Raw genomic sequence first — 12,113 nt, 5'->3', positions numbered from 1 at the left:
TAGAATTAGCCAGCTCTTTCTCTTTCAAAAAGTGGCAGAATAGGAAGGAGAGCACCTGAAGAGGCTGAGGGTAAGATATTTAAAGATGAAGGAGACGTGAGCCTGACGTGACAGTTGATTTGAGAATGAGCATGAGGAAAGCTAAAGAAGAGAATATAGATGATAACCAGAATGTAGAGGGAGATCTTTGGATTGTAGAGAAAAGGAAGCAGGAGGCTGGGTACAGGTGAGTTTGCATATGTGGTTGTAGAAATTTGCTTTTGAAGTAACTTTTTTTTAACGGTGTAGATAGTGTTGTTGTCTGTCATTTGCTGAGACTGAGAATGATGAATTGCTCTGGAGAAGGGGAGAGACTGCTGACCAGGCAAAGTTTGAGGGCCAGTTGAGGTTATTGGTAAAGAATTGATAGTGGTTTTATGCCTTTGAGAATTTCTCAGTAGCAAAGAACCTGTGGTATATGGGGGGAGTTTCTAGAGAACCAGGTCTGCCTTGGGTCCTAGAAGTACAAGGAAAAGAATACAGTGAATGTGGGTCATGCTCATCCTTGAAACATCTGCTGTTTTGTGCTGCTATGTTAAGATACCTTCTGCAGTTACCAAAGTGTGTGAAGCTCTTTGCTCCTTCAGTAAGTGGCCCCAGACAGCTGTTTTGTTTTCCTTTAAGTTCTTGTCTGCTTTTTTATACTATTTCTGTCTCCTCCCTTTCTGTTTTCTTCCTTGTTGTCAGTTGTTCTATCACATTGCTGTCTGCATGCAAGTCTATATCAGCCCTACACACTGGACTTTGTCAACATCTGGAGTTATCACACCTCTGAAATAAAGCAGTGGGCTTGAAGACCAGACAACCAAGGTTATTAGAATTGTGTTCAAAGTAAGAGTACATAACCTTTGCGTGTGACTCTCACGTGTTGTGCTTTGAGGGTGTACATGAGTGTTTGTACATGGGTTTTGTGACATTTATTGGGTTGTTTCTCAGTTGTCCACATATACAAATATTTGTTGCCTGTATCCCCATTGTGTTTTGCTTATTTTGAATTTCCATGGATCAAGATAATATTATGAGAGAGTTCTCAGTATTTATGATTAAATCTTTGGTAATCGTTCCTTAGTGCTTGCAGAGTGTTTTCATGCACATTCCCCAAATTTTAAAAGTACATGATTAAATATATAATAGAATTATTTATGATTATTCTCATGGATTTTCAAATACTTACATATTTTGTATGGGAATAACATGCATTTCCAAATAACCTAACACATTTTGTAGATAATAATGTGCCATGTTATATTTTGGGTCATTTATCCACGTCACATGTAAATGACATTGAACAATGTAGAGTATATACTTTGGAGATTTGAAAAAAATTAATTTTCTACTCTAGCTTTTCATATATTTCCATGTTTTATGGACTTGTTCATCTCTGAACATCTTTGGATGTATCAACAATTTGAACTTTTAAAAAAGAAGTATATATTTTAAAGAAGCACAGTATATATCAAAGAACTCTGGTAGCATAGTGGTTACGAATCGGGCTGCAAACCGCAGGGTCAGCAGTTCGAAGCTACTAGCTGTTCCACTGGAGACAGATGAGGCTTTCTGCTCCCGTAAAGATTTACAGCCTTGGAAATCCTGTGCAGGGTCGCTATGAGTCGGAACCGACTGCACAGCACATAACAACAACAACACAGTACATATCACTTCTTTTAATTTTCGGTAAATTAATTTTGGTCCTGACTTTCCTTCTGGTCAGGAGAAAGGTAAATTCAACACCAATCTTTTGGAGACTTCCCCACACTCAGGTTATGCTAAGGTTGGGGCCTCAGGCAATGTCAGCGCAGCATGGAGGAGAGACCCCTGAATCATCAATCACCTGGTCATACCAGTCACCAAGGAGAAGACATGGTCACAACTTGTATATTCCCTCTAGGTTCACTGATTTTGTTGGTTGTCTGTGATTTTTATGACAAAGGGACCATTGGGAAGGATGGAGCCCTGAACCTAGAATTCCATAGACCTGGGGCACTTGGAAGCTCTTTCCTCTGGGCTCCTCTTTATCTCGCCTGGGCTACCTAGAGAGCAGAGACTCACAGGCCTTTTGCTGTTAAATTCAGGAAATTAATTTTTAACCTGGGGGAAATCACTATCTCCTCAAGTCCTATTCTCAATAGATGTAGTTTTTTTTGTTTTTGTATTAGAGAATAAAAGCTACGTGATGCTGCGACAAATCTTCCACTAGCAAGGAAGGACACCCAAAGTAACCTACTTAAATCGAGGAATATTGGAAGAAAACACAATTTTGTTGTTATAGAACTAGAGTAAGAAATTGTAAAGTAGTGAAGAACTCAGCAAGCCACTCACCTTTGCCCATTGTTCATAACCTCCTCTAAAACTTAACCTGTATGGCCAAGTCTTTGTTTTAACTCATTGAAGAATTTTGAATGTTGTTTACATTTTGTTGATATAGACTAGTTTTTGAGTGGCAATCTTACATATTGAGCAGAACATAACATTTTAAAAGCATGTATAAATGTTCTAATTTTATTTTATTTTACCTAAGAACACTGGAACTATTTTGGAGCTGATGAGAATCTTGGTCCAGTAGCTGTGAGCATTCGAAGGGAAAAGCCAGAAGAAATTAAAGAAAATGGATCTCCATATAATTACCGGATGATTTTTAGAACTAGTGAGGTAAGTTGTAAATAAGATATTTGAAGTTCAGTTGGGATGTGTGTTGTGCAGGGGAGGGGAGGGAAGAGAGCAAAGCAATTTAATTTGAATTTAATAGCACACATGGTTACAGATGTCTCTAAAATAAACAAAGGGCTCCTTTCATTCATATATTAGTAGTGATGGGGGTGGCCAGGATGGTTAGATCTGGAGTCTCTCTTTCCATTTAGCTCTGCATAGCTCTGGTAGCGTAGTGGTTACAAATTGGGCTGTGAACCACAAGGTCAGCAGTTCGAAACTACCAGCTGCTCCGCGGGAGAAAGATGAGGCTTTCTGCTCCTGTAAATATTTACAGCCTCAGAAACTCTGTTCAGGGTCGCTATGGGTCAGAACTGACTCGACAGCACTTAACAACAACAACAACAGATGCAATGAATGAAAGAATGGGTGTTTTGATTCAGAGATGCTAGGTCCACTAAGAGTGCCCTAAGGAAATTGGAGCCATCTGAGTCCCAAGTTGAGGTACTGCCCATCCTGCTTGGACAAGCAGAAAACATCAGCCAGCTTGAAGAACAGGGTTCTGAGGGATAAGAGAAAGCCAATCAAGACTTAACTCTCCATACTAAGCTGTTCTTAGGCTCTTACTTTGTCCCAAGAAAAAACAAAGAGACTTCCTTCCTCTTTTACTTTCCTATCTTGTAGACATATTCAGTGAATTCTAGACTCAGTCTATCTGAACCTGAGGCTGCCTAATTGTAGGTGAAATAGACTCTTGAAGTTCTTTTAGGAATCTGTGAACATGTATAAGGTTTAAGTTTACAATGAAGTTTAAGAAAAGAAAAGGAAAAATAAAGCAGCTAGTGAATAATTTTCCTTTAACCTGTGAACCAGTTTGGGGCTTGGAGGTGGTACTTTTCTTTCCTTCTGGTTTTGCCATTGATTAATTTATTGCCTCTCAGCTCCTAATTCACTTTAGGATTGTTGGTATCCAGTAATTCCTAAAACTCTCTTGAGGAATCTAAAAAATAATGGCTCTGAAACTAGTGTAAATAGGGCATTTGGCTTCATTTCCCCCATTGAATGCAAGGCCAGTTTCAGCAGCTGGCTACGCTTAGTAATTGTTCCTAAGCGTTTACCCTGGGGAAATTAAAAATAGGATTTTTAAAGGCAAGACTTTAATATCTAATATATTATTTATAGTGGCCAGAGACAAACAAAGAACTGACATGTTCTAGTGTACTTTTTGTTCATGCCAAAGCTCATCTTTAAGTAATGTAGATTCTTTTAGTGAACATAAAAAGCTAAGAGAGCATACTGTAATTTTGAAGGTGGCTATAGCCACCACTCATCTGTCAGTTTGTTGTACTGTGATAGCTTGTAAGTTGCTGTGATTCTGGAAGCTATGCCACTGGTATTTTAAATACCAGCAGGGTCATCCGTGGTGGACAGGTTTCAAATGAGCTTCCAGGCGAAGATAGACTAAAAGAAGGAGTGATGAACTACTTCTGAATTTTTAGTCACTGAAAATTTCATGAATAGCAAAGAAACACTGTCAGATATAGTACTGGAAAATGAGCCCCTCAGGTTGGAAGGCACTCAAAATGCGACTGGGGAAGAGCTGCCTCCTCCAAGTAGAGTTGACTGTGATGATGCTAATGGAGTAAAGCCTGTGGTACCTTCAAATTTGCTGATGGGGCACAACTCAAAATGAAGAGAAACAGCTGTAAACATCCATTAATAATTGGAACATGAAATGTATGAATTATGAATCTAGGAAAGTTGGAAATTGTCTAAAATGAAATGGAACACATAAACATCTATATCTTAAGCATTAGCAATCTGAAATGGACTGGTATTGGTCATTCTGAATTTGACAACTATGCCGGAAATGGCAAATTGAAGAGGAATGGTGTTGCACTCATCATCAAACAGAATATATCCAGATCAGTCATGAGGTACAATGCTGTCTACAATAGGATAATATCCATGCATCTACAGGGAAGACCAGTTAATACCACTATTATTCAAATTTATGCACCAACCACTAAAGTCAGCGAGGATAAAATAGAAGAATTCTACCAACTTCTTCCATCTGAAATTGATCGAACATGTAATCAAGATGTCTTGATCATTACTGGTGATTGGAATGCAAAGGTTGGGAGCAAAAAGGAAGGATCAGTAGTTGGAAAATAATGGCCGTGGATATAGAAATGATGCTGGAGGTCATTTCAAATGATGCTGTTCATTTCAAATACTTTGTTAGACAGCATAAAAGACAATTATACACATGGACCTCACCAGATGGAATATACAGAAATCAAATTGACTACATCTATGAAAAGAGAGAGTGGAAAAGCTCCATATATCATCAGCCAAAACAAGGCCAGGGACAGACTGTGGAACAGACCATCAATTACTCATATGCAAATTCCAGGAGAGTTATGGGATGACATCAAGAACATCATACATGAAGAAAACAAAAAGTCATTAAGAAGACAAGATGGAAGAAAAAGATCAAAGTGAATGTCAGAAGAGACACTGAAACTTACTCTTCAGTGTAGAGATGCTAAAGCAAATGTAAGAATTAAGGAGGTAAAAGCTGAAGAGAAAATTTCAAAGGTCAACTTCAGAAGACAAAGTCAAATATTACAACAAAATATGCAAAGATCTGGAGCCAGAAAACCAAAAAGGAAGAACATGCTCAGCATTGCACAAGCTGGGGAAACTGAAGAAAAAATTCAAGCCTCGACTTCATTTTTGAAGGATTCTCTGGGCAAATTATTGAATGATGCAGAAAGCACCAAAAGAAGATGGAAGGTATACATACACAGTCACTGTACCAAAAGGAAATGGTTGATGTTCTACTGTTTCAAGAGGAAGCATGTGATCAAGAGCCAATGAGACTAAAGGAAGAAGTCCAAGGTGGATTGTAGGAATTGGCAAAGAACAAGGCACCAGAAATTGATGGAATAAAAATTGAAATCTCTCAAGAAAGTGAGGCGGCACAGGAGGTGAGGCACTCACTCATCTATGTCAAGAAATTTGGAAGACGACTATCTGGCTAACTGATTGGAATAGATCCATATTTGTATCCATTCCAAAGAGAGGTGACCCAAAGTAATGCAGAAATCATTGAACAGTATCTTTGATATGCCATGTGAGTAAAGGTTATATAGAAATGGCTGCAAGCATACCTTGACAGAGAACTTCCAGAGGTTCAAGCCAGGTCAGAAGAGGATGTGGAACAAGGGATATCATTGTTGATCTCCGATGGATCTTGGCTGAAAGCAGAGAATACCAGAAAGATGTTTATCTGTGCTTTATTGACTACGTAAAAGGCTTTCAATTGTGTGGATTCAAACAGAACATGGAACACTGAATGGTTTAAAATTAAGAAATGTGTACCACAGGGTTGTACTCTTTAACCATGCTTATTCAACCTGTATGCTGAACAAATAATCCGAGAATCTGGGTTATATGAGGAAAAACAAGGCATCAGGGTTGGAGGAAGACTCATTAACAACCTGCGATATGCAGATGATGCAATCTTGCTTGCTGGAAGTGAAGAGGACTTAAAATATTTACTGATGAAGATCAAAGAGCACAGCCTTTGATATGGATTGCATCTCAATGTAAAGAAAACAAAAACCCTCACCACTGGACCAATAAACAACATTCTTACCAACAGAGAAAAGATAGAAGTTGTCAAGGACTTCATTCTTCTTTGTTCAACCATCAACACTCATGAAAGCAGCAGTCAAGAAATCAAACAACGTATTGCATTAGGCAAGTCTGCTGCACAAGACCTTTTTAAAGTGTTGAAGAGCAAAGATGTCAGCTTGAGGACTAAGGTGCACCTGAACCCAGCCATGGTATTTTCTGTAGCCTCATATGCATTCAAAAGCTGGACAGTGAATAAGGAAGACTGTAGAAGAATTGATGCATTTGAGTTATGGTGTTGGAGGATAATATTGAAAGTGCCATGGGCTGCCACAAGAACTAACAGATCTGTGTTAGAAGAAGTGCAGGCAGAGTGTTCCTTGAAGGCCAGGATAGCCAAACTTCATCTCTCATACTTCAAACATATTGTCAGGGAGGGAACTGTTGCTGGAGAAGGATATCGTGTTTGATAAGGCAGAGGGTCAGAGAAAAAGAGGAAGATCCCCAACGAGATGGATTGGCAAAGTGGCAACATCAGTGGGCTCAAGTGTGGCAACAGTTGAGAGGTTGACTCAGGACCAGGTAGTGTTTCGTTTTGTTGTGCATATAATCGCTATGAGTCGATCGATACTGACTCATCATTTTTATCATCTGCTTCTATGGCACATATGCAGTGATTAGCATTCCTGGCCTTGGTTTTTAAATCGATAGTACTTCCAGCCTTTTTGGTCCCTACCCCAAGGCATGTACTATTGCATGAAAAGAAGTGCATAACAGAGTCATTCAGCTGTTTTCTATGATTTTTTTTTAAAGAAAGAAAATATATGTATGTGTGTCAGAATTAGATATTAATAGGATGGGAAGATGATTTCTTTGGACCAGTGTTACTTGAAAATAAATCATTTATAAATGAGAGAGAAGATAAAATCAAATGAATAGACTGCATTCACTGAGCTCAGGTACCTTTTTTGTATGGAGGGTAAGGTGCTGATGAATGCTGATGCTTTTCCTGCCCTCATCTCTACTCTGTCAGTTGCCAAATGTGATCTAATTGTCTTCCCTGGTGTTTCTTCTTCACTTTGGTTTCCATTCTTATGCTAATGCTCTATCATGCCCTCTTCTCTTTAACCTGAAGACTGCTGCAGCCCCTTCTCACTGTAGTCTCTGCCTCCACTTTCTTCCTCTTGCAGTTTATCGTATTTAACAACTTTATATTTTAAGCATACATGTCGCTGTAGCAGCCAGATGAAGTGCACACCCAGCAGCCTGCTTTCAGGGTCTCCTGCTTGAAGTGCTCTTCTCCCTTTACCTCACAGCCATCAGCACCCACTGCTGCGTTCTGTCCATAGTTTTCAGTGGCTGATTTTTCAGAAGTAGATCAACAGGCCTTTCTTCTAGGCGCCTCTAGGTACATTTGAACCTCCAGTTTGTAGTTAGCAGCCAAGTGCATTAAGCATTTGCACCACTCAGGGACTATCCTTAACATCTGGCTAAACTATAGTATTCACTGCTTCCCCCTCATGCCCCGTTCTTCTTGCCTAGCTCCATGTCTTTGCTCGTATTGTTTTCTCGCCTTTTTCTGTATATAGAACTTCTCCCTATACTTCATACCCTTTCTAATGCCAACATTTCCCTGAGGACTTTCCCTTTTACCCTGAGCCAATATGATCTGTTTTCTGCCTTTGGACTGTTAGGACCTGGCCTTGTTTATAGTTTTCTTAGTAAATATACTCTTCCTAGATTGTAGCTGTGAGTATATATATATATATACATCTTACTGTTCACCCTCGTACATTCCATAAACATTCCCCACCATATAGGCCTCCATTATCTTTGTAGGTCCTGTTGACAGTACAGTAACTTGGAACCTATATACTTCCTAGAATTTTGTTCCATTTGATGTCTTACTGTCAGTCACTGTATAGTGGTTATAGTAGGAACGTTGACATGTAAAGTGGTTTGGAAATTAAGACTACTATAGGCTTTAGTCAGAGTACTGCTGTGGCACTGTAGGTTAATGCGCTGGACTGCAACGTCCATTTCAACAACAAGGCCGGCAGTTCAAGCTCACCAGCTGCTCCTCGGAAACCCTATAGAGGGCTGCTGTGGGTCGGAACCTACTTGTCAGTACTTAACAACAACAGCAATAGGCTTTAGTCTGGCTCACTTTTCTCAAACAGATCATCATTACTCAGGGAAAGGTTTATAAGGGGAAACTGGAGTTGAAATCAGCTGCAGTGGATGGTGCTTGCTCTCAGTGCCCTACCGTGGCAGCTTTTGGGGATATGAGTTTATATTGGTCTACGCCATTTTTTCGTTTCGTCATTCACAAAGGCATACATACCACCTAAAGTTTAAGCACTTCTTCTCCAGATATTTCTCTGTGATATCTCCTTAGTTTCTTTGATAGGTCTGCTTAGTGGCATTTTATGTTGTTGTTGTTAAGTGTCATTGGTACTTATGAGTCGGTAACTACCCATAGCGACCGTATGTACAGCAGAACAAAACACTGCCCGATCCTGGGCCAACCTCACTACTGTTGCCACTTGGCCAGTCCATCTCGTTGGGGGTCTTTCTCTTTTTCTCTGACCCTCTACCTTACCAAACATGATACCCTTCTACAGTGACTGGTCCCTCCTGACAATATGTCTAAAGTAGAAATTTTCACCTTACTGATCTCTATAAGGAAATACTGTATTTGGCATTTGAGTAAACGTCCTCAGAAGGCCTGATTATTAGTCCCTTTGGAGTATCCTGGGTCTTCTGGGAGTATTGGTCTCATTTTTCAGATTCTAAGTATCTTATGGAGTCCTGGTGGGGCGCTGTAAGATGAACACGGACTGCTCATCACAAGATTGCAGGTTCAAATCCACCAGCTACTCCTCGGAAATCCTATACAGGGTCACTATCAGTCGGAACCGACTCAACAACATTTGCCAACAAGTATCTTATGGAGTCCTGATGTGGTGCTGTAGGGTAAATTCTAGACTGGTAACCACAGTGTCAGTGTTTCTGATCCACTAGCCAGCCGCTCCTCAGGGTCGTTATGAGTTAGAAGTATCTTATATCACTTTTGTCATTCTTTTCTCCCTCATCAGCTTTAACCAGTCACAGTCTGGGCCTCCACTGCCTGTGATGCCTGTCTCGCCCCTCTGACCCCAGTTCTTGTCTCTTTTTTAGCTCATGACCCTGAGAGGGTCAGTCCTGGAGGATGCCATCCCCTCAACAGCAAAGCACTCAACCGCCAGGGGGCTTCCCTTGAAGGAAGTACTAGAGCACGTGATTCCTGAGCTCAATGTCCAGTGCCTGCGGCTGGCCTTCAATACCCCCAAGGTCACAGAGCAGCTCATGAAACTGGATGAACAAGGGGTGAGTTTGGCTTTCGGAGAAAGTCTCTTGTTAGTCCTACAGAGTCCTACCTGAATATCTCATTTTTGACAGGGAAAGCTGATACAATTTATTGTGAAGGATAGTCTTCTTTGTGCACTGGACTGCAAGGTCAGTTTGAACTGAGAGATCAGCAGTTCAAACCCACCAGCTGCTTCTCGGAAACCCTAGACAGGGTAGCTATGAGTCGGAACCAACTCAATGGCACTTAACAAGAACTGTAATATTCTTTGTCAGAATTGATAGTTATTATACTTGAGTGATGTTCAGCTATCAGAACTATCCTATCGATGCAGTGATTTCTTCAAGTATGCTGGGAACCAGTAGTAGCCACAGCAGTAATCATCATCATCATCGTCGTAGCTAACGTGGATGAGCATGTTCATCAGGTTGTGTTTCAAGTGCCTTAAATATTTACTCCATTTAATCTCCCAGGCCTGTTTGGATTGTTGTTATTCCTATTCAGAGCCTAGTGACTACTCACCAAATAGGGTCTAGAACATTGTCTTTGTGGACTATGTTATGTGGCTTTCCTATTCTTCAGAGTAGTTAACCAACCTTTCTTTCATACAATTATTGATGATAATATATCTTAGTGTATTTCTTAGTATTTTTTCTTCACAAGATTAAATTTTAGTGATCTGGATGAGTCTCTCCAGATTACTTTTGGAAATTTTACTTCACACTAGAGCCAGTAAGTTTTAGAACATGATGTCTTGGTGTGGCATTGTAGTATAAACACTGGACTACTAACCACAAAGTTGGCAGTTTAAACCCATCAACACCTCCTTGGAAATCCTATACAGGGGTACTGTGAGTTGGAACAGACTCAAGTGTGCGTAACAACAACAGCTTTATTCTGTATGAGAGGAACCTTTATGATACAGTAACTTACACATTGGACTGCTAACTGCAACTTGGATGGTTCTAACCTACCAGCCACTTCACAGGAGAAAGGTGACAGCTTGGAAACCCAAGGGAGCAATTCTACTCTGTCCTTTAGGGTCACTGTGAGTCTAAATCTACTCAGTGATTGTGGATTATTTTGTTTTAGAATTCTATTTGAGCAGTTCTGTATTCAGCATAAAGGGCGCCATTGCTTGGCTTCTGTCTTTTCTTTTAAGTCTCCTAACAGCATTCAAAGCCAGGATTTCACTGATGTAAAACAGATGATACACGGATTTAGACTTTTTGTCTGGGGAGTCATTTTTAGAGTAGGAAATCTCATTACTGCTGTGGAATCTTGTTGAGAAACTGATTATTTTGGTGCTTTTACTAACACACATTTTAAAGAGGAAATGCTTATAAAGACAGTAGATTGTATATGTGAATCATTGCAGAGCATATTTTATTTTTGTCTGTGTCATCAGTTTGTTTTCTAACTTAAAGCTTTATACATTCTTATATTCTCTAACATGATTTATTATATGAAACTGGACTGAGTAAAAGGAATTTTCAAACCTCCCTTTAAATTGTATTTAAATGATTTCTTTAATATGTTTATGTGTTTGTAATTATGCTTGGAAAAAGAAAACATTATTTGTTTGCTACAGTTTGGCATTTTTGCCTTTCAAATCTTTGATGATTTATTTCCTCATTTCCCCACTTTTAAAAGCTGAAAGGAACAGACAAGTCAAAATTATACCCAGAAGATTAAGGAAAAGAAATTGTTCCACCAAATTTTTTAAAATTTGGTTTTCATTTTACTTTATGTAGGCATTTCAATTCCTGAGTGTTTTAGAAAGTGAGTGTATGTTTTCTGACTTGAAGCTTTCAGTTCCCTTTCCTGAAACCTTTATTGGCCTTTCACTGTGTACTTATGTACATTTCCACTATTTATAAAAGGACAACAAAAAATAAAATAACCTGCCATTTTCCATACCTGTGGGAGGTAAAGCACTGACTGAGAAAATTTGAATCAACTCTGGATTTAGTTTTACTACCACATTCTTCAGTTTTACTTACTGGGTATTTGAGAATGTGACGCTGTAGGAATTGGCACTGGACTACTGACCACAAAGTTAGCAGTTTGAGCCCATCAGTCGCTCCTCGGAAACTCTATACAGGTTCACTGTGGATCAGAACTGACTCCATAGCACTTAACAACAATAACATCATGTTAAAAACAAAATAAATATATGAGGGTAAGTAAAAAACTATTGCTATAAAAATCATTGTTGTTAAGTTCCGACTCATAGCGACCTTGCATAAGGTTTCTTAGAGAGGCTGATGGGGTTGAACTGCCGAAACTTGGCAGTTAGCTTATCTTGTCTTTATTAAATAAAATGTCAAAATATGAAGCTATTGTTTCTTTTTTTTTTTAAGTTTTTATTGTGAATTATGTGATAGTTTACATGGGAGAACATTAGCTTGACATTCAGTCTATTGTATTTAATTTC

General features: G+C 39.3%; 1 protein-coding gene across 4 annotated transcripts in view; it reads left to right on the top strand.

The window, feature by feature from the left end:
- SIPA1L1 (signal-induced proliferation-associated 1 like 1) overlaps positions 1 to 12,113 on the top strand; it is a 193,665-nt gene that overhangs the window by 23,033 nt on the left and 158,519 nt on the right. For all 4 annotated transcript variants that reach the window (XM_006865565.1, XM_006865563.1, XM_006865564.1 and 1 more), the window contains exons 2-3: positions 2,558 to 2,688; positions 9,508 to 9,696. In XM_006865565.1, coding sequence (XP_006865627.1) covers positions 2,558 to 2,688; positions 9,508 to 9,696 — 320 coding nt within the window. The remainder of the gene's footprint in view (positions 1 to 2,557; positions 2,689 to 9,507; positions 9,697 to 12,113) is intronic.

Source organism: Chrysochloris asiatica, unplaced genomic scaffold, assembly GCF_000296735.1.
Source record: "Chrysochloris asiatica unplaced genomic scaffold, ChrAsi1.0 scaffold00079, whole genome shotgun sequence".
Lineage (NCBI taxonomy): Eukaryota > Metazoa > Chordata > Mammalia > Afrosoricida > Chrysochloridae > Chrysochloris > Chrysochloris asiatica.
Note: the sequence above shows the minus strand (reverse complement) of the source record. Positions and strands in the feature narration are given on the sequence as shown.